We start from the raw sequence: 24,434 nt of genomic DNA, 5'->3' as shown, positions 1-24,434 counted from the left end.
TAAACTTAAAAAAAAAAAAAAAAAGAAAAAAGAAAAAAAAGAAAGAAGGATCTGACATGGGATTCTGAGGGAAGCAGAGGGTGGGACTGGTTCACCCCGATCTACTTATTTCTGGAGTCCAGTGTACCTGTCCTTTTTTGAGCTTATATGTAATTCTGTTTTTTTTTTTTAATATTTTAATGTTTATTTGTGCCGAGAGAGGGTGGTGTGTGCGCACGTGGGGGAGGGGCGGGGAGGGAGAGAGAGGATCCCAAGCAGGCTCCACACTGTCAGAGTGGAGCCTGACGTGGGGCTCGATCCCACAAACTAAGATCATGACCTGAGCCAATACGAAGAGTCAGACGCTTAACCAACTGAGCCACCCAGGCGCCTCTCTACTTTTTTTTTTAAGTTTATTTTCAGAGAGAGAGACCGATGTATGCGTGCACACATGCGAGCCACATAGGACAGAGACAGAGAGAAAGAGAGAATTCCGAGCAGCCTCCGTGCTCAGCACAGAGCCTGACTTGGGGCTTGATCTCACTGTTGAGAGATCATGGCCGGAGCTGACATCAAGAGTCAGACGTTTAACCGACTGAGCCACCCAGGCGCGCCTGTAATTCTAGTTTTAAGAGCCTTCTAAGACCGCTGCGCCGTTTTCTTTTCTTTGGTGTGCTCCATTTCTGACCACTCACCAGCAGGGAGTGAAGCCTCAGATGGAATCGGCAGGATGACAAATGGGGCAGGTGCAACTGCACGCGGCAGACTCGGCACAACGCGGCAGGGCTGCCTGGGCTGATCCTCCCGTGGCTCAGAGCCCCCACTGGGCCCGCAGCCTGGCCTGGGCCCTGATGATGGGGATCAGTACTTTTCGGAAGACATCTCACCTCAGCGTTTCTCACGACAGGCTCTGGGCTGGGGGCCAGAAAGAAGTGCTGACCCCAGACTTGGACCCATGGGCAGAGGGCTGGCTTCTCCTGGGGCACACCCATTCTGAGCTTGGACTCCAGACAAAGGGCTGTCTGCTACCCTCTCTTCTGCCACAAGGGGACTATCTTGAGGGGCTTGCTGCCACCTGCAGTCACCTCTCCTGGGGGGACGCTTCGGGGGTGACAACCTTCTCTGGGGCTTGTTACACTGCCCGGTTTTCTTGCAAATCAAAGGTACAAACCTTTCAACTCTGAAAGCCATCTTCTCTTTGATTCTAATCAGGGAGGTGCAGGGCTCCTGCGAGGGCACGGGGGACGTGACTGCAGGTTTTGCGCAGTGGCTGCCAGGCCCAGGCTGAGGCTGCTGCTGCCCCGGCTCTGGCCGGGGCCCTTCACCATGGACATGGATTCGGGGCTGGTCTACGGGCGGCATGCCTGGCCCGCGACGTCTCTCTCGGGGTCTCTATAATCCCATTTAGGGGATTCTCCTTCTGTGCTGCAGACTCAGAAACGGAGACATGGACATGGATGAGGAACCCAGATCTCTGTGACCTTCAAGCCCTCTGGCCCGTTTAGGGTTGCTGCCTCTTGGCAGGGTAGACGGGGAAGGGGGCCCAGAGGGGCTGCTCAGCGGGGTTCAGCCATGGGAGGTTCAGCTGGGGAAGCCTCTAGACATGCACCATCTTTCTGAGCCATCGTGAGTAACTTGCAAGGATCTCCGAAGAACAAAGATGTTCTCTTCTGTGACATCAGTACGGTCAAGTTCAGGAAACCTGGCACTGACACCTCCGCTGCTCGGCATGTGATCTTTACAGCAGTTGTGACTCTGCCCTATCGCTGGTAAAGGTCAAGCTCAAAACCCCCGTGGGGAGCACAGGTTCTATGGAGGGTCCTCTGGAGCCTGCCTGCTTAAATGGCTCCTTCCGGCAGATGCAGTTCTCTAAAACCTCCCCCAAGGCACCAAGTACACACTCCAGAGCACACACCTGCTGACCAGCATTTGGAGACAGTGCCCAGATACCCTGGCTCGCTTCTGCTGATGCCCTCTGAAAGATTAAGGGATGGAGACATCAACTGGCAGCACACGAGCCCCACGACAAGGTCCCAACCTGACCGGGAACCTGTGCCTAGCTCATCTGTTCTTATTTGATCTTATTTTTTGCGAACATTTTCTAATGTTTTTATTATTTCTGAGAGAAAGAGACAGCGTGACTGGGGAGGGGGGCAGAAAGAGAGAGAGACACAGAATCTGAAGCAGGCTCCAGACTCTGAACTGTCAGCACGGAGCCTGATGAGGGGCTCAAACTCACAAAACCGCGAGATCATGACCTGAGCTGAAGTCGAACGCTCAACAAACTGAGCCACGCAGGTGCCCCTGCATGTTTGGATTTTAGAGCGAAAACCCCTACCTCCAACGTTCTTTTTTTAACGTTTGTTTATTTTTGAGAGAGAGACAACACAGGTGAGGAGGTAGAGAGACGGGATAGAGGAACTGAAGCAGGTCCTGTGCTGAGAGCAGTGAGCCTAATGTGGGGCTCGAACTCACAAACCGTGAGATCATGACCTGAGCTGAAGTTGGACGCTCAACAGACTGAGCCATGCGGGTGCCCCTCCAACTTACATTCTTAATTCTGGTTCCAATTCTGGCTGTTAATTACAGGGTTCCCTGATGCAGTTTGAGATTTCCAAGCACCAAGGAGAAGGGACCCTGTGGGGTCCTGAACATGGGAGCGGCCCATTATAGCTCCCTTGCCTTCCTTGGCTTCCTCTAGACATAGGATGCCCATGCCCTTGGCCTCAGGACTCCTGTGTATGCCGTCTCCTGTCCCCTTTGCCTAGGACACTCTTTTCTTCCTCTTCCCCTGGAAGAGGTGCAGGCCCCTACGTATCTTCAGGCTCTGCTTCTGTGGCACACCTCTTCAGGCCACACTGGACACAGGGGCCTTGGGAGGGACGGGTGTGGCAGCCCTAGTGGGAACAGGTGCGAAGGGACCGAAAGTTTCTCGATCAGGAGGTTACCTTTGGTAGATGAGGGCAGAAGCACAAAGGTAATGTCAAATGTGATCGCACTGGTGTTTAAATACACCTGGGGGAGACCTCAAAGTAGGTAATCAAAAGCAACATCTGGAGTGACGCCAACGAACAGAAGGGCGACCCTGCTCACACACAGCAGCAGAGGTGCAGAAGAACCGCTGCCGTCACATGAGTGCGTGGAGACGCGGCCCCAGCTCCCACAGGCGCTGGGGGGGAAACCGCAGCACCAGGGCCTCCTGCCCGCCGAGGCAGACTCGGGACACGGCGAATCCAAAGGCTGACAACGTCCTGTAATTATTCTTTGGTGCCCGGGAGGAACCAAGCTGTTAACGATTCGTTCTGTCCTCAGGCTTCGTGTTTAACTCAAGTATAGAATTTAGCTAATTAAAAAGTTCTGGAAAGTAAAAAAAAATAAAATAAATAAAAAATAATTTTTAATACAAATCTTTCATGGTCCCTTCTGGAAAGGAGTTATGTTGGCAGTCTGAGACAAGAAAGCGTGTGTTAGGCTACTTCCAAATTTATTCCATTCTTATTCTTTTTGGTGTGGCACAGTAGCTGGTCCCTCAGAACCTTCCAGGTGCCTGACAAGCGTGTCCTAAGAATTTCACCTGGTCCGAAGAGAGGCCTGGTTTTTGCCCTAGGCTCCTGGGAGGTGAACTCTCAGCCCTTGAAATGTCCTGCCTGATGGGCTGCCTTTGTTTACCTGGGGTCCTCGGGCCCAGAGAGTCTAAGAATGTGATTTAGGGTAGTGGCGATGGGTCAGTGTGGTGTCAGCTCAAACCACAGAGGGCCTGGAGCCTGAGGCCAGTCACGTGGGTGGTCAGTCGTGTCTGTGAACAAGTTCCAATAAAAACTCTAGACGTTAAGGGTTCCTTGGCTGGCAGCGCCCTGCGTGTCTTGTCCCTTAATGCCGCCAGGAGAAATCTGCTGTCAGCGACTCTCGGGGGAGAGGGTGGCTGGAAAACCCGCACACAGAACTCTCTGGGACTCTGGCCCCCATGTCAATCTTTGTCCTTTCACTGTAACAAACTGAATCTGTGAGTTTAACAGCTTTCAGAGAGTTCAGGGTCTGCCTAGAGAGTTGGCCAGCCTCAGGGTAGTCCTGGATCCCTGAGCTCCGCGGCTGGTGTCCGGGGTGAGAGTGGTCTCACTTCTCACCCAATTGTCTCAACGCGGGGAAACCATACTGTTGTTTTCCCCAGGGTTTCAAACTCTGTGTTAATGAACGTCAAAAACATCCATCAAACAGGTCAGCCTTTTACCCAAACATCATCTTTGAAAGTATTTGCGATGAAGTAACTTTCTCAGCAGGAAAATGAGACTATTTTCCCGAGTCTCCGAGTGCCCTGCTTGATCTTCTGTGTGACCACAGCAAAGCAGCAGGTCGATGGACGTGCTCCAATCGTGAACCAAAGGTTTCTCAATGTCAGCACGGGGAGGATTCCTTTACCCACCATGTGTACCAGTTCACTTGCAACTCCCCCACGTCTCTTCCCAGTCCTGTGACGCCATCTGCTGCGGGAAGACGCGGGGTTAAATGTGAACCCCGCACCAAGGCCTCCACCGGGGCGCCCTGCCACGCGGGTATCAGGTCGACTGGGAGTGCAGCTCTGGGATTCCAGAGCCGGGGCCTTTCATCAAACTGGATCCCGGAGTCCCCACCAGGATCTCAGCCGCCTGCAAGAGAACAGTCTCAACAAGGGATCACTGAAGCCCTCAGAGCCGGGTTTAGTGTGATGGCTGACTAATCACTCAATCTCGCACGTGCAAGAAAAACTCTTGCAGATGTGGAAAGACAACTGTTGGCAGCAGCCGGGGGAACCACTTCCTCTTTTCTCACATGATACACAACGAAGAATGATGCTCAGAAGGTCACAGGATGACTGAAAAAACGGACACGTTTTTGGCCGCTTCCAAGTATCTTTTTTTTTTTCTTTTAAACCGAGGCGTGACACAATACAGGAAAGCACACCTATCTTGAACGTGTAATGTTTTCACGTCTTGAGGTAACCACTGTTCGATACCCATCACCATGGGTCAGCTTCTGAACTTCCCATAACTAGAAGCATACAGTAGGTACCGGTCGGCGTCTGGCTTCTTTCACTCAAACAAAATGACTAGAAGATTCTCCCAGGGAGCGTCAGAATGTCTGTCCCGGGGTTTTTGGAATTCTGCTCTTTGATTAGGCCACCACTGAGAGAGTTTTCCTACGGATGGACACCAGGCTGTTTTGTTTGAGGCGGTCACGATCCAGGCTGCTACGCACACGTGCTTGTATGTGTCTTTTGGTGACATGCGTGGCTCAACGATCTCTGGGTGAGAAGGTTTATGGCCAAAGCGCCGTCCACCCCCGGAAGCGGCACGTAGGTACAACTACTCCACGTCCTTGCCGGCTCTTAACGCAGTTCTGGCCATTCCGGTGAGCCTACAGAAAGAAGCGCCTCTGGTTTTCCCGTGTGCTCCCTCGACATTGTGCACTGACCCCGACCACCTTTTCACACGCTGACGGGTCACTGGGATGTCTTCTTCCAGGAGTCCGTCTGCGACTCTTGCCCATTTTAAGATTTCAGCCTGCGGGAGCACCCACTGACTTTGTGAGGGCGTCCTCGGATGAACCAATGTTCTTAGTTTCAGTGAAGCCGAATTTATGAGTCTTCTACGGACAGCAGTGCCTGTGTCCGTTCAGGAAGTCTACGCCTACGTCGAGGCCAGGAAGACGTTCATCCGCGCCTTCCTCGAGAACTGTTTTCCCTTTCACGTTCACGTCTGGTATCCATTTCAAGTTAACATACGGGTAAAGTGTGGGGCAGGGTCAAAGTTCATCTTCTCCATTTGGATATCCAAAAGATCAGCAGGACTTTCTCAGAAGTCCATCCTTGCCCCCTAACCTTCAAGGGTCTTCTTCATTTTGACAATTTTAAGACTCCCTCGCAAGAAGATCATTGGGAAGAAAACACTGGGGTCTATAATTTTCACTGGATTTTCGCACACTCCATGTTTTATCGTGGGGCTGGATCCCACGACCTTGGGATCATGACCCGAGCCGAAATCAAGAGGTGGACACTCAACCAACTGAGCCCAGGTGACCCCTGCATATTCCGTATTTTAAATAATTGTGAGTCTTCTATGTTTTTTGTGTGGCATTTGCCTCAAAGGTGAAGCCTGCAAATTAGCTCAGCATTTTCTTCTCAATACTGCAGCTATGTTTTGAGAATGAGTGGCTGAACTTCAATAGGCCTTTCTCAGCCATTTGTTCCTCTTAATAATAAAGAATTCTTTTTTATTCTTATTATTTATTTAAAGTTTATCTTACTTATTTTAAGGGAGAGCGTGTGCGTGCACACCAGCAGGAGAGGGGCAGTGACTCTTTTTTGAAAGGCAACTTGTATCTTTTGTTTGGGTATTATAACATCACCACCCCCCAAAATTTCACACTTGGTAAGAGCCTATCCAAATGATATGCTGACGGCTTACACCCTGACACTTTTCCCTCCTACAGATTACAGCTTATCCTTACTTCGCGTAACGACTAAGTGCCAAGTGTTACTATAAAATCAAGCTGGACAACCTTCCCGTTACTGGAACAGCCGTACTGGCCGGTATGGACCAGAAAGGGGAGCAGAACCACCTGAGTCCTGAGCAAGGCACAGGCCTCGTACCCGTAGCCACCTCTTGTCAGTCCACACGACCTGCCTCGAGCTGGCAGAATGTGCACCTGTTCCCTTGAAGGGCCTGGGAGGACGTTATTTTGCTATTTATATGGTACTTGTGATCCACAAATGGATCTGCCGCAGTCTTGAATCTGGTGTGTGTGTGTTCCTCGAGTGGAACCCGGTCTGTCTTCTCAACGTGCAGCCCACCCGTGACGGCCCAGACCAAGAGGGCCAGAACGAAAACCAGGCTTGCTGGTCACACAAGTGTGGGGAGACGGTGGAAAGTCTAGAGAAACAAAGCTGCCTGTTCCGTGCTCTCGCCCCGCGGACCTCCTCGCCATCGTCCGCCATCCGTGCGATCGGTGCCCATCACAGCACAGACCCCTGCCTCTCTACCTCGCTCACCCCTGGCCCCTTGAGGCCTCTCCACCGGCTCTTGCCTCTGTTGGAGCACTCATCCCAGACCTCCCTTCCTCAGGGCTGCCCTCAAATGTCACCTTCCCTGAAAAGAGCACCCCGTCTCTACCTCCCCACCACGCTCTCTCTTCCTGTCACCACAGCTGACGCCGTGCGCTTCCCTCTTGCAGACAGTATGTTTCAGGAGGGCAGGGTCCCGGGACAAGGACAGGCAGCCAGTGCTCGTGGAGGGACTGACCCGATGACCGGCTTGGAGGCACCTCCGAGGACCCCCAAGGCCCGCCCGCCATGCTCCCCGACTTACCTGTCCTTGTACTTGATCACGGCATCTACGATCTTCTTCATCTTCTTGGTGAGGTTGGGAGGGTTGGGGGAGAGCTTCTCGGCGGGTGGCCGCCCGCGCTTCTTCTGCTTCTTGCTGTCATCGTCCTTGTCGCGGCTGCGGGTGCTGGTGGTCGGGGTGGAGGAGCCGGCGTCGCCGTCCCGCTTGCGCTTCCGAGAGGATTTCTTCTGCCGGACCTCCTCTTCGATCTCCTCCAGCGTGCCTTCCTCGATGGCCTTCAGGGTCAATAGTGGTAAAATAGGACAGCCAGCACCGAGGTTGACAGGCAAAGGCCGCGGCGCAGACCCGCGGGGCACAGCTGGGCGGGACGCTCACAGGGGCTCTCGACGGGCCCCGGGGGACCAGGGCAGGCCTGTGTGCCTCCGTGTGCCCTGGCGCCCGCCTGTCCTTAACAAACAGACAGTCGCATTTCTTTAGCAATTAGAGGCATATCCTCACTGAATGGAGACTGAAGACTTGAACCCTGGAATCCCTCCACCCACAGTGGCACTAGACCCTCTGCATTTTTCTCAATATCTGGCAAAACATACAGAACAGAAAACTGACCGCTGTAACTATTTTTAAGCGTGCGGTTCACTGGCATCAGGTACATTCACGCTGCGTGCAGCCAGCGTTGCCAGCCGCCTTCAGGATGCTCCCGGCTCTTCCCACGAACACGTGCGGGACTGGGGACAGAGCTACGGTCACATCCACATACCACAACGGGACTCGTGTTTTTCCTTACTAGATCCTGGGTGTATTTCCTGCCGTTTTTCTGCAACGTAATTTTCAATGTCTGCTTATTCCATTGTACGACACACCCTCGTTTAAACATCCCCTGTTCTTGGGCGTTTAGGGGGTTTCTGTTTGGGGGAGGGGTGCCAGTGTAACCAATGCCACGACTGACAGCTGTGTGGCTTGTACATGGATTCGTGGAAGTGGAAGTGCTGAGCAGAAGAGGCTGTATCTGAACGATATGAATTTTCAAACAATACCAACTTCATACTTCTCAAAGGTAATAACCAACTTGCACATTTTATCCCCGCAAGTAAAGAACTAAGAAGCCACGTTTCCAGGGGAGCCCGGAATCAGGAAAGGGAGTGGGGGCGGGACTCACAGGGATGTGCTGGTCGTCCCCTCACACGTGTCAGCTGTGACCGTGAGCAGGAGACAGGACCATGAGCTGAGGACACAGCGGGGAAAAAACCCCTCACAGAGGAGAGAGCGTAAGCAGACAAATATCTTGCAAGCGTGGCACAAAGCGTGTCGACTGCCAAGAAGGAGGGTGAGTGGTGCTCTGATGGTGGGGCAGACGTGCCCAGGTCGGGGGTCAAGGGCGCGCCTCAGAGGAAGTAGCACCAGGCTGAGATCTGAAGGGAGGGGGTGGGAAAGGCATCCAGGCCAAAGGAACAGCTGGAAGAGCGCGTGGCAGGCAGGAGCCACTGCAAGGTTGGCACGGGGGAGGGCATGTCCTGGGAGCCCAGGGTGGGTGCGGAGGGTGGAACAGTGTTCCCCGAAGTTCATGTCCGTGTCCAACTTCAGAACGTGATCTTATATTGAAATAGGATGTTTAAAGATGTAATTACTTAAAGAGCAGAATGAAATCATCCTGTGTCAGGGTGGGCCCACAACTCCAATGAGAATGTCCCCGAGAGAGACAGGAAAGGACACAAAGACACATGGGGGAGAGGCCACGGAAGATGGCGGTGGACTCGAACGATGGGGCCACAGGCCAAGGAGCCACAGCAAGCTGGAGGAGGCAAGGAAGGGGCCTCCCCTAGAACCTTCAGAGGAAAAAGGGTCTTACTGACACCTTGACTTCAGTCTCTAAGCCTCCAGAACCGTCAGAGAATACACTGCTGTAGTTTTAAGTGACCCAGTTTGTGGTCACTGTCGCAGCCACCCTAGGGATGCAAGACTAGGGTCTCTGGTCCTGAGGCCCGGACACGCAGGTCAGAAGGGCACATGCCAGCAACATTCTGAAGAGTTTTGGTACATGTGGCACCAGAGCGGCTGCCAGAAAAGTGAGGCCAGTTAAAGGGCCAGCACTAAGAAAAGAGAGTACTTGTTTTGGGCAAATGTGTTTTGTTTTTTGTTTTATTAATGCAAATTCTTAACGGGTATGACATACAAAAAGGCACACGCTTTGTAGGGAAAGCATCACCTTCTCGACAAATGGGGCTGGAACAATTGGCCGTTCACTTGTAAAAGAATGGAGTCGGATCCCTACCTCACACCCTAAACAAGAACTGCTCGGAAAGGGCCATGGGCCCACGTGTAAAAGCTGAAATTCTAAAACCCCTTGAAATAAAACACAGGGGTGAATCTTTGTGCTCCTGCATTTCTCAGTGGACTCTCAGACACCATACCGCAGCAAAAGCAGGAGAAAAATAGATACGCTGGACGTCGTCAGAATTAAAAACATTTGTGCTTCAAAGGACGCCATCGAGAAAGTGAAACAATAAACCGCAGAATAGGAAAAAATACCTGCAAACCATACATCTGATGAAATGACTTTTGAAGAAGATCCGCAAATGGCCCACAAGCACATCAGGAGATGTCCTACCCCACTGGGCACGAAGAAAATGCAAATAAAGACCACAACGAAGTTACCACTTCAGAACCACCAGAATGACTGCAATCAAAAGGGCAGGTGACAAATATAGGTAGGGTTATGCAGAAACGGGATCTGTCACATGCTGCCGGTGGGAAAGCAAAACGGCTCAGCCGCTTTGGAAAACAGTCTGACAGCTCCTCAAAAGACTAAACACAAAATTACCATCTGACTCAGCGATTCTATTTCTAGATATCTATGTGAGAGAAATCACAACGTGTTTCCTCACAAAGTCTTGTCCACCAACGTTCACAGCAGCGTTGTTCACGATAGCCAAGGGGTGGAAACAGGCCAAGTGTCTGCACGAACAGAGACATCACCACCGTGTGGCCTATCTGTCCAACAGAATGCTGCTCGGCCTTGGAAAGGAATGATACTGGCTACCGCATGGATAAACCTTGGAAAGAGTCTGCGTGCTGGAAAAAGCCAGACGCCAAAGGATAGCACGTTGCTCCATTTACACGAAACGTCCAGAGCAACAGCTAGTGGGAATAAAGGGACAGAAGGGTAGCTGAAGAGGATGGGGCTTCTTTCTGAAGTGACAAGAATGTTCTTAAGCTGACCCGTGGTGACCACTGCACAACTCGGAATAGCTTAAGTGAGCTTAGTGGTATATGAATTCTATTTTCAAAAAAACAAAAAAAGGGGCACCTGGGTGGCTCAGTCGGTTAAGTGTCTGACTTCGACTCAGGTCGTGATCTCACAGTCCATGAGTTCGAGCCCTATGTCAGGCTCTGTGTTAACAGCTCAGAGCCTGGAGCCTGCTTCGGATTCTGTGTCTTCCTCTCTCTCTCTCTGCCCCTCCCCCACTCATGCTCTGTCTCTGTCTCTCTCTCTTTCAAAAACAAACATTAAAAAAAAAAAGAAGTGAATCGATAGGGGCGCCTGGGTGGCTCAGTCGGTTAAGCATCTGATTTTGGCTCAGGTCATGATCTCAGTTTGTAGTTTGAGCCCCACATCGGGCTCTGTGCTGGCAGCTCAAAGCCTGGAGCCTGCTTGGGATTCTGGGTCTCCCTCTTTCTGCCCCTCCCCCACTCACACCCTGTCTCTGTCTCTCAAGAATAAATAAACGTTAAAAAAAAATGATACTAGCCCACGGGCAACTGTTTTTTAAAGGGCACCCGTGTCTCAACCGTGGGAGTGTACGACCATGGGAGTCGTACAGGTCTGTGTTTGGGCCTATGCTCCATCAACTGGGGTTCTCTTCTCGTCCCTGGAGCTCGGGGCTGAAGGGTGAGGAGCAGGACAAGCCACCTGCCCCACCCGAGGGTCGCCTGGTTCCCCAGCATGTTTCAGTGGTCCCCTCTTGAGCACAGCTCAGCGGGCAAGCTCACTAGTCTGGGTGGTTCTGAGCTTCTTGGATGGGGCCAGGGCTGCTGGACGTCATGCACTGAGGAACCACTGGGGCCCATAGTTAACCAGGAGGAACCCCAGGGAGTGCAACTGGAGACTTGGCAAGGCAGTATCATCTATCCCGGGGTGTGCCAATCAACAAGGCAACCTGAACGCCCCCCACCTGCTTTCCTGGAAAGTGTTGCTTCATGGGCATTTTTGTCAAACTCCATGGCCAGATTCCCAGCCATCACTTCTGCACTCAGAGCCCCGAGCCTGGGGAAAGGCCTGACCTGTCACCACAACTCCGTTGCCACCTGTGCTGGCACAGTGGGCCGACCAGACCCCTGAGGCCCCGACTCAGCCGCCTACACCTGCTGCTGCCAGGGACCCAGGCGCGTCTGCTGAAAACCATGACCATGTCACTTGTGAGCAGCTGTGATGCTGAGCCTGGGTAGGGACCTGCTTCCTCCCCCCACCACAGCCGGGTGAGGAGTCCAGCTCTGGGAGGCAAAGTGCCCAGAGTGAGGTTGTCTGATCCCGGCTGGCACTCCCTACCGTGTGGCAGGGCATTTCGATCACTAACTCGTCGCTGCCTTTCCCACTGATGGGGGAGTGACCCCTGAAGACCACGCAGAGCCGAGGCCAGTTACGCCTAAGTGGTGAGTCCCGAGCTGCCTCGGGGCCACGTGGGCGCTCTCTCCTGTGAGGGTCTGGAGGAACCGAACGAGCTGACCCCACACCAGAGGCATCACTGTCACTAATGAAAACCAAGAGGGGCCGGAAGGGAGCCCACTCGGGTTCTGGATGAGGCCCACGGTACAGCAGCTAGCCTCTGCTCCCCCGACCCCGTCCCCAACTGGCCCTCTCCAGCATGTACCTTGAGCCACTGCTTCTCGGTCAGCGAGTCGCTGTAGTCCACCTCCTTGCGGTGGCGGGAGCCTCGGCCAAACATTTTCTCCTCTTCCTCCTCGCAGGTCAGACGCTCTACCTCGGCATCGTCCTTGATGATCCACGAGGGGAGCTCATCCTCCTCCATCAGGCGCGGCTTCCGCTTGGGGTTTCGGGCCTCCTCACGCCTGCGGTCCAGGTCCATGCGCTGGGGGACGCGGGGCAAGGGGGCAGAGGGAGAGAGGCGTGAGCATGAGGAGAGCTGCGCGCATACAAAGGGCATGTGGCAAGGGGAGGCCTCTCTGCCTGACACAGATGCTACAAGGCAGCTCAACAGAGGCTCTGGAGTTTGCAACGGCCAGGCCGCCCCGGTGCTGACAGTAGACCCTTGCTAGGAGCTCCGGCTTGAGGCAGAAAATTCCAGAACAGACGGCAGAAGAGAGGCTGAGGGCCCATACTCTGATTCCATGCTGACCAGTGCTCTCTACCCAGGGCTCAGGAGCACCTGTGACTGACCACTGGCCTGGGACAGTGTCAACTCCCTCTGAAAGGGAGCCTCAAGGGCAAAGGACTCAGGAGAACACGCATTCTGCAGTACTGAGGATCCAAAGGGGACCCTGTGTGTGTGTGTGTGTGTGTGTGTGTGTGTGTGTGTGCGCGCGCGCACCACCACTGCTGCAACACTCCTTGGAAGCCACAGAAGAAAAATGGGTCATTTAGGAGGCAGTGTGCGGCCACCTCGTGAAACGCCCCTGGCTCCGTTACCCGCAGGACACCACCGTCACCGAGACGTTTTTGCTCGATCTCGTGTTGACAGGGTGGGGCGCGTGAAGACGCAGGGCACCCTGTGAGCCCGTGAGGCGGGAACAGTGCCTCTGCCTCCACGCGGCGCTTACCATGAACAGGTCAAACTCCTCCTCGTGCCGGGCAATCATCTGGTTCACCGTCTCATCGTCGGGCACCTCGTCTTCTTCCTAGAAGGTGGCACACATTTAGTTCGGGTGCGGAGAGGCCGGGCTGGGCGGCGGCAGGCCACGGGCAACGAGCTGGCGGTCCCGGTCCGGCTGCGGTGGATGGGGACCCACGCGGCAGCGAGAGGCACACACGCACACGCACACGCACGCTCCGTGGGGTCAGGGCCCTTGCTGGCCGTCTCAGCCGGGAAGCCGAGGACCGGATGGGCGTGGAGACTGAACTACCCCTCTCACCTTTAGAGGTGGCTCCTCCAGGTCGGGGTTGACGCCCGCTGGCGGAGGGGCAGTGTGGGCGAAGCTGGCACTGCCGCTGCCCGTGCTGCAGTGTCTGCTCTGTGGATAAATAGAGGACTTCAGGCTCCAGGGCTGTCAATCCGGCGCCTTTCACCAGTAGTTTAGAAAAAAAAACCACTTCAAAGAAAAAGCAAGTACTCATCCTCTTTCCTTTCAGCCCACACTCCCTTTACTCCAAAGGGATGCAAAAAAAAAAAAAAGAGTGCAAAAAAGGTAAAAAAACAAAAATGAAAGCCGCTCATGCGTCCACCACTCACGCCGGGGAGGGGGTCGGGGCCGGCGCTGCCCTCACCTCGTCCTGCTCCTCGTGCTCCAGGATGGCCTGCAGGAAGGCACGCCTCTCATGGCTGGAGGACTTCTGGTCAAACATGCCGGCCTGGATCACCTTCTGGTCGACATTGAGCTTGTATTTGGCTGCGGCCAGAATCTTCTCTTCCACGCTGTTGACCGTGCAGAGACGGAGCACTCGCACCTCGTTCTGCTGCCCGATGCGGTGGGCGCGGTCCTGGGCTTGCAGGTCCTAGAGGATGAGACGCAGGTCAGTCCCGATCCAGCTATACGCCGTTTTAAGAGGAAGTCACCCTCGCGGAGCCACCGGGAAAGGCTTTCCGGTTCTCATGTGCCTGCCTTCTCCTGCCTGCCTGCCCCAACCAGCAGCTTCTCGAGCTGGGAGCCCAGGAACGCAACGTGAAGACTGGGCCGGGATGATGTCACCCCGGGATCGCCCCTACCCACCTTATTGGGACTCTACGGGTCTTCAGGTGGAAGGCGCCAATTGGAGGACAAGTCCTGGATGGTCATGTTCCCCAGCAGCTCATGTCACAGCTGACACAGGACCCCTCACCTACCCCGGGAGGGCCCCGTGCATGGTGTGGCCGTATGCATTAAGGACACCATGCACAGGACATGACCGAAGCAGGACAGCATCTTGGCAGTGCCTGGTTTGGCTGCGGGCCCTGCTACTTCCCTTATGGGCAGCCCAGGCCGAGGCCCCACCTCTATGAGCCTCAGGACTCACTCTGCTGACACAGGCCCTTCTCCTGGCTGTCGTGTGGGGAGAGGAGCTAAATGGCACTGGGCGCTCAGCCCAGAGCGTGACGCACAGTGAAGCTGTGATCAAGTGGTAGCCGTGGCTGCCAACACTTCTGTATCATCACCCCCAGCCCCAAATCAGGAGGGTTCCCGTGAAGTCCTGCATCTGGGCCAGAGGGATGTGGGCCTACGGTCAAGAATCATACCCCATGGGGTTGACGGAGGCCACGCCTGGCCCGGGGGTGGGGGGTGGGGCAGACAGGAATGCCCCTGGCTCGGCCAGTATGCTTCCCCGCAGGGTAAGCACTGGATCATGTGCCCTAGGCCCTGTAGGAAGTTTAGTGGCTTCTGATGCCCCTAGTGTGGCAGAGGACAGGGCTCCAGGGGGACCTCTGCCCACTATCTGCCTGCTGATGGGGGCAGCACACGCCCCAACCACCTCTCAGGAAATTGGCTGGTCGCTGAGGTCTTGGTGAGAAGTACGCCCCAGGCTGATGGTAGAAAGGGTCGCTAGTAACCAACCAGAGCATCGGCCCATCAGATGGGCTAGAATTCCCACACTGCTGACTAGTGCCCCTAGGCTGTGGGGAAGGACACGCTCGTACCCTGTGGGGGGAGGGGGGGACCGGAGAAACCTAGGGCAGCCTTCTGGAGGCCACTGTGGCACAAGTGAATAGAAGATAAAGAGATCATGGCCACGGGCCAAGCAATCCCACCACTGAGGGTGGACTGGCCAGTGAGTCCTCATACAAATACTCCAGGAGAGGGACAACAGGGCTCCCTAAGTGGTCACGCTGAGAAACACCCAGACACCTGCCAAGTGCGGTCTGAGTAAAGTCTCAGGGCCACCATATGGCCGGACACCTGGCAGCTGAGCACACGGCTGTGTGGCCTCCCAGTGTGCTCGCACCGAGAGGAGAACACACCAGCTGCTAAAGCACGTGCTAGAACATGCTGTGTTTTGTGTCAAAAGCCGAACGTGCCTGTGTGCATACGGGTACATGTTGGCATATGCTGAGACTGGTGGGAGGAGGAAAAAAGGACTGTTATTTCGCGTTATTGATATCTGCATTAAAAAATGATCACTTTTATAATGAAACATTGGGAAAAATTAAAAACTGCTGTTATCTGTAACACCCTGTTTCTCTGTAGCTGGTGTCGTGGAGCCCCGTAGAGGGCATATGGATAAGAAAGAAGAGGGGCGCCTGGGCGGCTCAGTCAGTTAAGCATCCAGCTTCAGCTCAGGAGGTGATCTCACAGTTTGCGGGTTTGAGCCCCGCGTCAGGCTCTGTGCTGACAGCTCGGAGCCTGGAGCCTGTTTTGGATTCTGTGTGTGTGTGTGTGTGTGTCTCTCTCTCTGCTCCTCCCCCATTCATGTTCTGTCTCTCAAAAATAAATACACGTTAAAAAAAATTAAAAAAAAAAGAAAGAAAAGCAGCAGCATACACATAGGCCCCAAATGTTTTTAAGAGCACAACTGTGTGAGACTTCACACAGAACGCAGCCTGGAAGGCTTGCATCACTAAAAAAGCAGCAATTACCGACAGCTGATAAGACTGGGTTTATTTTCTGCTTTCTTTACGTATTTCCAAAAATTCAGGATTTTTTTTTAACTGCAACGGAGTACGTTTTTTCCAAAATCAAAGAAATTTCTATGTTTTGAGAAACAGAGAAAAATACCCTCTGAGTTTCTGTAAAAAAGCCTCAGGAGCTGTGGGGGCCGCAGCCACTCGCGGCAAGCAGGGTCTCCGTGCAGCCTCGAGTCCCCTCCCTGCCAGGGCGCTAGCCCACTCGTACCTGGTGAGGGTTCCAGTCACTGTCGAAAATGATCACAGTGTCAGCTGACTGGAGGTTCAGCCCGAGCCCCCCGGCCCGCGTGCTGAGCAGGAAGATGAAGTACTCGGAGCCCGGCTCGTTGAAGGTTTTCAGCAGCATGCCCCGGTCCTCTGCTTTCGTCGTTCCTGCAGGGCACGGGGAGAATGGGGTCAGCAGGGGCGACCGCGCGGGGAAGGGAGGTGATGGAGAGGAGACAGGGGAGACACCTGCTTTGGAGCGCAGGGATAGTGCCTGCGCACGTCCCCCAGAGGCCTCCTGGGTCAGCGCCGTAATTGCTCAACACATAGGCATCAGTGCGATTAGCGAGAGGTTCGGGAAAGTGAGCACCAATGGGTTGCTGTGTCACCTGGGAGTAAAATGAGCCCAGTATGAGCACTGAACCAGGTGGGTGCCGAAGCACAGAGCCTGGAACGGGTGACCGGCCAGAGGGCTGGCGCCCGCCTCGATCTCACTACAAGGGGCTTCTCTGTTCACAAGGAGAACCTGCTACAGGCAAGCACACAGGTGCCTCATAACAGGGCTTCTTCCCTCCAGGCGGGAATGGCTTTCCCTCTTCACGGAGCCCTAGGGACTCAGGTGTGACCAGCCAAGACACGATCCTCAGCACCATGAATAGCACAGGGGCACCGAAATTGCTTGGCCTGCTGCCAGCTCAGAGCCAAGGTGCCCGTGGCAAAATCAGGAGTCATTTTCGGTGATGAAATGAATATTCAGTGCTTCTAGCTGCTTACCTACACATCACGACACATAGCACGGAGGCCCGATGCCCACAGGAGCCTGGGCTCCAGACGTGCCCCCAGCTGCCCTTTTCCGGGGGAACAGGCAAGGCCTGGAGCAGGGACGGGGCAGGCCCCACGGCAGAAGGGCCCCCCCGGCACCTTCACTCTCACCGCTGACGGTGGAAGACTCCATCTCACAACGTGTTGCTGAGCCCCCACCTCTTATCTGTTCTTTGCCAGAGCTTCTGTCCGTGACCACGTGGGTACTGTGCAGTTGTGGCCGACAGACAAAAGTCCCCTCCTCACCACGGGGAAGGAAAGAAACGGAGCAAATGAACAGATGCCGTGGCGGGTGGGAATATGCTCTCTACCTACAGCCCCTCCTCCGAGGGTTGACTTAGCAACACAGACAGGGACCAGGGTTCACAAAGGCCTGGCCCGTGAAGGACGGGTGAGGCGGCTGGAGAGGCCGGGCTGTCCTGTTGTCAGGGGCACAGGGAGACATGCTGTCATTTGTGTTTGTAAAGGTGGCCCTGGATGGAACTCCCAAGACCAGACTGAAGGAAGGCATGACAGGTGTGAAAGGCAGGCCGTGCGTGGGGGCGGGGAGGGCAGAGACCGACGGGCGACCGGCCAGCGACCACAGGTCTGTGGTGTGTGAAACCACAGTTCCACCAGCTGCACGGCAATAGACAAAATGAAGGCCCAGAAGTTTGGGGCATCCTGTCAGGCAGACGCACCTGGCAATGAGCTTCAATACAAGCTCCGAGAAGCTGTGGGAGAGAAGCAACCTGCCTGTGTTCCACCCAGCGGCTCCCCAAGCTCACTTTTCTCAGGAGTCCGAGTGCTCCCGCCGTCGCACAGAGACCGGGGCCTTCCTGGCCACCTGACAAGCGTCAGGCCACACGTCCAGCATGCTGTCACCATCTCACTGAGCACCCACCCCCGCTCTGGAGCTCCCGTGGGCTGGGATAAAGGCCATGAGAGCACAAGGGTCTCAGACAAGCACTATTCCCAGAAGAACCTGCTGTCATCCTGCACCCCCAGCTTCCCGCTCTCCCTCGCCTGCTACTCTCAGTGCACGTGGCTCCGGCGTGGGCTCCAGGCCTGACCGGTGACAGCTCTACAACCACGTGGCACTGGAGAGAGGGGCATGTGGCTCACAACAACCTAATGAGAGCCAGCCCCTGGACCTCTGAGGGAAAAGATGGGCTGCACCCTTTGTTGGGGACCATTGAGGACTTTGCTGAAAGAGCATCAGGGGAGCCTGGACAGGATGCCTGAGCGGGAAGCCAAGATGGAGGACAGTGGAGCCAAGAGCCTGAGAAAAGCTCATCAGTATCTTCTAGACACGTGGGTCCAGCCGTGCCCGAAGCAAGCATAACCCCCGAATACTTCTTCCTCATGCCCACGGGATACGGATTTCTGCTGCTTCTAACCAAAACACGGCTGTTGCGTAAAACCCTGTGAACACCGGACCCAGATGTGTAGTGCGCAGAGCAGGAGCCTCGTGTTCGGGAGAATGGGGTGTCAGACCCAGGCTGGCCAACCTCCTCGACCAACCAGTCCCACAGGCCTGCACCACTGAACGTGGTAGGCTCACTCCTGATGCTAGACCCAAGCTCCAGGCCCTGCTCTGCCTTGTAAGGGACGGGGTACCAGCCAGAAGCTTTGGCAGCTGCAGATAACGAGTCCCCTCAAAAAGCGTCTCTCTCGGTCACACTTACCGTCGAGCCTGAGGTATTTAAAGCCGCGATATGCAAAATAATCTTCCATGATCGTCATGAGGGAGGTCATCTGACAGAACAGCAGCACTTTGTGGTTGGTGGCACGGAGTTTGGGAAGAATCCTATCAAGAAGCTCAAACTTCCCCGAGGCGCGGTACAGGTCCAGCCTGGGGAGCGGAGGGAGCGGGGAAAGAACGCACATAATGTTAACAGCGGTGCTTTGCGGACAGGAGACGGCTCCCATCTTCAGGCTGACCTGAGCGCCTAGGCAGGCTGGTCATCACGATCATGGGCACAGAAGTGGCTTCCTAGGCAGACCCACTCACCCCTGTGGAGTTTCCACAAAGCCATTTCAACCCAACTAAAATATGCTCAGGCCAGACTTGATCAAGGGTGAGCACATGACTGTCGTCCAACTCAGACACTTTTAAGAATGAGAAGAGACGCGATCAGCAATCGTGCTGGGACAGCAGGAAGCCAGGCCTCCTCCCCATTCCTTGAGAGAACCTCCAAGAGCAAAGGCTCACACTGGAGAGCGCCCACACCGCACCCCATGCAGGGTTCAGGGCCAATGCGGCTTTTCTCATTCACTCCAGCCAACAACCCCTGGTCTACAGCTGTGCAGACTGAGGCCAGGGGGACAGCGAGACATGGCTGAGGATATGCCAGGGCCAGGACCTGAAGTCAACTCTGTGACACCCCAATTATGCAATTTGGTACAAAAGACACATAGCTAAAGAACGTTTTCATCTTTTATTTTGATGCCTTTGTTCTTCACAGCAGTTTACTAGCCCAGAGAAATGATGGTGGCTTTAGCTCCACAGCAAAGCTATTTGCAACGTTGAGATCCAGACGTAGAACCCACAGCCACACCTGGGCTTAACGAAGCCTGGGTTGGACTTCATGAACAACGCTGGAGAAAACACTCCCGTGACAAGGTGGATCAAATACCATTTCTCTTAGCAGATGGAGCGTAGGCTCAGAGTGGTTAATAAGGCTGTCAAGGGTCCCAGAGCCCGGATGTGGCACGGTGGGCCCGGGAAGCCAGCTCTACCTCATACGATTAATGGTGACCTACTCTCAAGGTATGGAGGATTTTCAGCCCCTTCTTTGGGCTTGTCTACATTTCCTAAATTTACTGCCACGAACACGGTGCCTCTGAAATTGGACAAAGGTCACAGGAGCGATAAAGCCAACCAAAGAAGTGCAAAAGACCCGCATGTGGACCGTGTGCCCACCCCCTTCACTGGGAAGCTTCTCACCCTTGCACGATGCCACCGGTAAACCCCAAGTGCTCGGAGAAGGACTCCTGCAACAGAATGAGAGATAGGTCAGGGCAGGGCAGGAAGAGGCCCCACACCTCCGAGCCCTCACACTGGTGCACAGGGGTCACCCACGGTGGCTCTGAGGCCACACCCAGACGCTGTACACTGCTTTTGCATCCCACCAACATCCCTTTCCTCAGGCTCCTCCAAAGAAAAGTAAGTCACAGGACAGCACCGTTAACCACCAAAATGTACGCCTGAGACCATTCTTGGAGCAGAGAAATGGAATCCCAGGGACATCAGGGGGTTTGCAAAGATCCTGAGACCTTATGCCAGTGAGTACAGACACACGTGTGCAATTCAGAAGAATCCAGACTCTCAAAGGGTACCGTGGCCCCAAAAAGTTCTGACCCAGAGACTTCACGAAAAGGGAGGCTGCTCTCAACGTTCCAAACAGGAATGGCCCCTCCCACATCACTGAGCGGCAAAAGCTAGTATGCCAACCAGCGGAGGCAGAGGGACCCTACCAGGATTATTTGGGAAAGTAACCACAAAGATGAGTCTCTGAATGCTTTCTGCAGCTATCTGGGGTTAGGCTTTCTGGAGCTTTCATTTCTATCACGTTTTCCTACGTTGTTTGGATTGTTTACAATAAGCACTTACACACAGAAAATCAACAGCAAGGTAAGTACAGGCATTACCTACTCAAAGTATTATAAAGTATCTTTTAAAAAGCTTCAGGGAGGGGCACCTGGGTGGCTCAGTCGGTTCAGTGTCTGACTTCCAGTCAGGTCATGACCTCACGGTTCGTGATTTGAGCCCCAAGTCGGGCTCTGTGCCAACAACTCAGAGCCTGGAGCCTGCTTTGGATTCTGTGTCTCCCTCTCTCTGCTCCTCCCCAACTCACACACTCTCAGTCTCTCTTTCAACAATAAATAAACATTAAGGCTAACTCTGTGTGCGGAGGGGCTCAGCCCAGACAGATGCGGCTTGGAGGACGGAAGGCCTGCCATCCCTGGAGAAGGGCCTCACCTCGATGTGCTGGAACATGTACGGGTGGTTGCAGATCTTCCTGAGCTGCATGATGGTGTTCATCAGGGTCTTGGTGCCACCTTTGCCCTGGGAAGGCAGAAGAGAAGCTCCCATGTTGGGCCTTGTCACTGGAGCAGATTGCGGGGACGGGGAGGGGGGGGGTGGGGGGGTGGGGGGGAGAAGGACTCCAGAAGGGGGCACTTTAGGGGAGGTATGGCTTGTGGCGGAGCAGTCGGGAGGGAGCAGGGGGCTAGCTCCCGGGGAGGCACAGAGGGCCCAGAGCCAGCGCCAGGGGAAGAGATTGCCTGAAACACTGGAGAGGCTGGGAGGACGGAAGGGAAGGAAGACTGGCAAAGAGCTGAGGCTGAATGACAAACATTTTTCTTGGTTGGGGGACTCGAGGGGAATCTCTAAGGGGCTGCAGCCAGATGGGCCCTGACGACCTGGGAAGACCCGTGCTACAGAGAGAAGGATGCAGGGCTTGGGTATCTGCTGCAACTGCTCAGGTGAGAAAGGGCCCAAAGAAAACATGGAAAGGAAGAAATGGGGAGGTAGGCCAATGGGGAGGCATCGGGAGCAGAATCAAGGGACCCAGGAGGGAATTTCTGTCCTTATGAGGGGAGCTGGGGCGGGTGGGGTCCCAGAAGGTAGCAGCTCGCCCAGACCCCATCCACTTCAAACTTCACATCACCCCAAATGCTTTTACTGCCAAGGTGAAGGGGCTCAGTGGCCATGGCTGTTAAGCCAGTTCTTTCCCAGCTGGAAAGGGGAGGCTCACTGGAACAGTCTAACTAGCACGGGGCTCCACCCTGTTGACAGATGTATCTGCGGCAGGCCAGCATTTCATAAGCAGAGGACATCAGATAGTGACACACTGGGAGGGTCTTGGGGGAATCCCTGGAAATGGGCCATTGGGCCTTACTGAGCATGTCTGTTCCCACCAGGTATGATTTAAACTGCAGCTATCTGACGCCCTTCAGATCACCACCAGACAAGGTCTTGATCTCAGTGGTAAACTCCAAGGAGACAGAAGGCTCAGGTGGTGACAATGTGCTCAAGCCCCAAACACCTGGCCTGGCCCCAACCCACCTGCCTTGGGCTTCCAGGTGGGGAAGGGGAGGGGCCCATGGCTAACCTTCTTGTCCTTCTCGGAGCCATCGGTGAGCAGCACCCCTTTGGCCTGCATGTGCCGGTAGAGCACACGCTGGAGCGCAGACATGTCACACTTGATGACATATTCCACCTGCAGGGGACACACGTCACCAGTCAGAGCTCAGAACCTCTGAGCCTAACGCCCAGCCTGAGCCCATCACTGGCCTCTGAACCTCTCAGAGACAACCTGGCCCCAGGATACGTGCTCAAATGAGGGCATAAGTGGATGACGGTGAGGAGTCCCCACAGCTGGGGAACAAGGAGAGACAGGCTGTGGTAGGTACAGCGGGACAGAGAAACACAGGACGTGCTGACCCAGAAGGGGCAACTTGACTACTTTCCCAAAGCTTCTCTCCAGTCCACCAGAAAACCAAGGGCAAGTAATGCATGTCCCACCGGGGGGGAGGAGAGGGTGTCTAGGGGGACAGCTGGGGGACTGGGACCCTGAGCAAGAAGCCAGAGCCATCCTGCGGGGTGAGCGGGTTCATGAGCAGCCCACAGCCTCTAAGCACCGCAGGATGTGATGGGACAGGACCTGCCCAGGCGTCTGATCCACAGATGCCAGGCGGCCTCCCCGCTCTGATCCACACCCGCCTCCACTCTGCAGACCCAGCATGTGTGAGTGAGTGGCTGTCCTCACACCCCATGGACACTACAATGCCGAAGCGAGACCAGGGCCATGATCACCTGAGTGCCACCTGACCGGTCCTACGCCGAAAAACCCCTGGCACGACACTGCACCATGGCTCTGTCCACTCAAAACTATCTGTTACCTTTTCGGGCAACTGGGCCTCGACTTCCTTCTTGAGCCGCCGGAGCAGGAAGGGCCGCAGCACTTTGTGGAGACGACGGATGATGAGAATGGTTTCCTCCTCGTTCAGGTCCACCTGGCACCCCCATGAGACAAGCAAACCGAGGTTACCTCCAAAGGAAAGGGGTGGGGATGGGGTGAGGGGGGTGCACAGGGCCATCTAGAGTCACCTTGCCCTCAGCACCTGTTTCAGGATGCCTTATGCTTTAAGGGGAGTGGTGGGGCACCCCCTTCCTTTAGAAAAGTGTCAGGATCTGGGACCTTCCACGGAATTCCTAGTGTGTAGAAACCAAGGCTCCAAGGAACCACACCCCATAGGCCTTACTAGGAAAAGAAACACACAGCACACCAGGCTGCTTCCCCACAAATAGAAACTCATGTGTCTGGAGACCCGCCAACATATCCCAAGGAAAGTGGGACAGAACCACATTTACAGAACATTTGCTGTAAAACGAATGATCCTCTTGGGGGGGCTCTGTTGCTGCAAGCCCTAAATCCTCTCTTATTTCAGCATAGCAGGGACGGAGGTAAAGAAACGCTGCTCTCCCAAGGTGTCTGCTACGATGCTAACAAATTCAACTCTCAAAAATTGGCTGGCTCAGTTGGTTAAGCATCTGACTTCGGCTCAAGTCATGATCTCATGGTTCATGAGTTTGAGCCCTGCGCAGCTTGGAGCCTGCTTCAGATTCTCTGTCTCCTTCTCTCTCTGCCCCTTCCCCACTCGTGCTGTCTCTCTTTGTCTCTCAAAAATAAATAAATGTTAAAAAAATTTTTTTTTAAAAAGGGGCACCTGGGTGGCTGAGTAGGTTAAGTGCCCAACTTCAGCTCAGGTCATGATCTTACAACTTGTGAGTTTGAGCCCTGCATCAGGCTCTGTGCCGACAGCTCAGAGCCTGTAGCCTGCTTCGGATTCTGTGTTTCCCTCTCTCTCTGCCTCCCCAACTCATGCGCGAGCATGCTCTCTCTCAAAAATAATAAACATAAAAAATAAAAATAAAAAAGTCAAATAGACCAGACTTAAAGTTATCTTTCTTGGGCCCCCTGATAACCTCATGGTAGAGTTCTAGAACTGCTGCTAACCTTGAAAATAAATGAAACAAGAGCCATATGCTTGGAATGAGGGTCCTGGGGGTCTGAAAACTGGGGGCTCCTCCTGGAAAAGCCACAGTCTCTCCTTCAGAAGGGCTTCTGTCTCCACTGGAGCCAGGGAGAGGGGGCCTCGTGGATGACAGTAAGGTGGCCCCAGCTGACCTGGACCTGCCCATGGAGACCCTCAGGACTGGGAACCAGCTGGCGGGCCAGAAACACTGGTGGCCCCAGGGAGCCCAGCCACCGAGGGCAGTAACACTCCTCATTAACCTCCAACCTCTGCAATTGTGTCCCATTCCTCAGTCACCAGGTTCTAGCCATGCAGCCTC

General features: G+C 54.5%; 1 protein-coding gene across 5 annotated transcripts in view; it reads right to left on the bottom strand.

Moving 5' to 3' along the window:
- SMARCA4 (SWI/SNF related BAF chromatin remodeling complex subunit ATPase 4) overlaps positions 1-24,434 on the bottom strand; it is an 89,895-nt gene that overhangs the window by 10,888 nt on the left and 54,573 nt on the right. For 3 of the 5 annotated variants that reach the window (XM_078443389.2, XM_078443388.2, XM_078443387.2), the window contains exons 20-30: positions 22,979-23,092; positions 22,189-22,296; positions 21,054-21,140; positions 20,019-20,065; positions 18,757-18,923; positions 16,272-16,435; positions 13,735-13,962; positions 13,383-13,481; positions 13,071-13,148; positions 12,164-12,382; positions 7,320-7,573 (exon numbers count right to left, since the gene is read on the bottom strand). In XM_078443389.2, the coding sequence (XP_078299515.1) occupies positions 7,320-7,573; positions 12,164-12,382; positions 13,071-13,148; positions 13,383-13,481; positions 13,735-13,962; positions 16,272-16,435; positions 18,757-18,923; positions 20,019-20,065; positions 21,054-21,140; positions 22,189-22,296; positions 22,979-23,092 (1,565 nt within the window). The remainder of the gene's footprint in view (positions 1-7,319; positions 7,574-12,163; positions 12,383-13,070; positions 13,149-13,382; positions 13,482-13,734; positions 13,963-16,271; positions 16,436-18,756; positions 18,924-20,018; positions 20,066-21,053; positions 21,141-22,188; positions 22,297-22,978; positions 23,093-24,434) is intronic. The other 2 variants (XM_078443391.2, XM_078443390.2) reach the window with 1 other exon arrangement.

This window comes from Panthera onca, chromosome A2 (assembly GCF_046562875.1).
Source record: "Panthera onca isolate mPanOnc1 chromosome A2, mPanOnc1 haplotype 2, whole genome shotgun sequence".
In the NCBI taxonomy this organism is placed as follows: domain Eukaryota; kingdom Metazoa; phylum Chordata; class Mammalia; order Carnivora; family Felidae; genus Panthera; species Panthera onca.
This window is presented reverse-complemented; position numbering and strand designations above follow the sequence as displayed.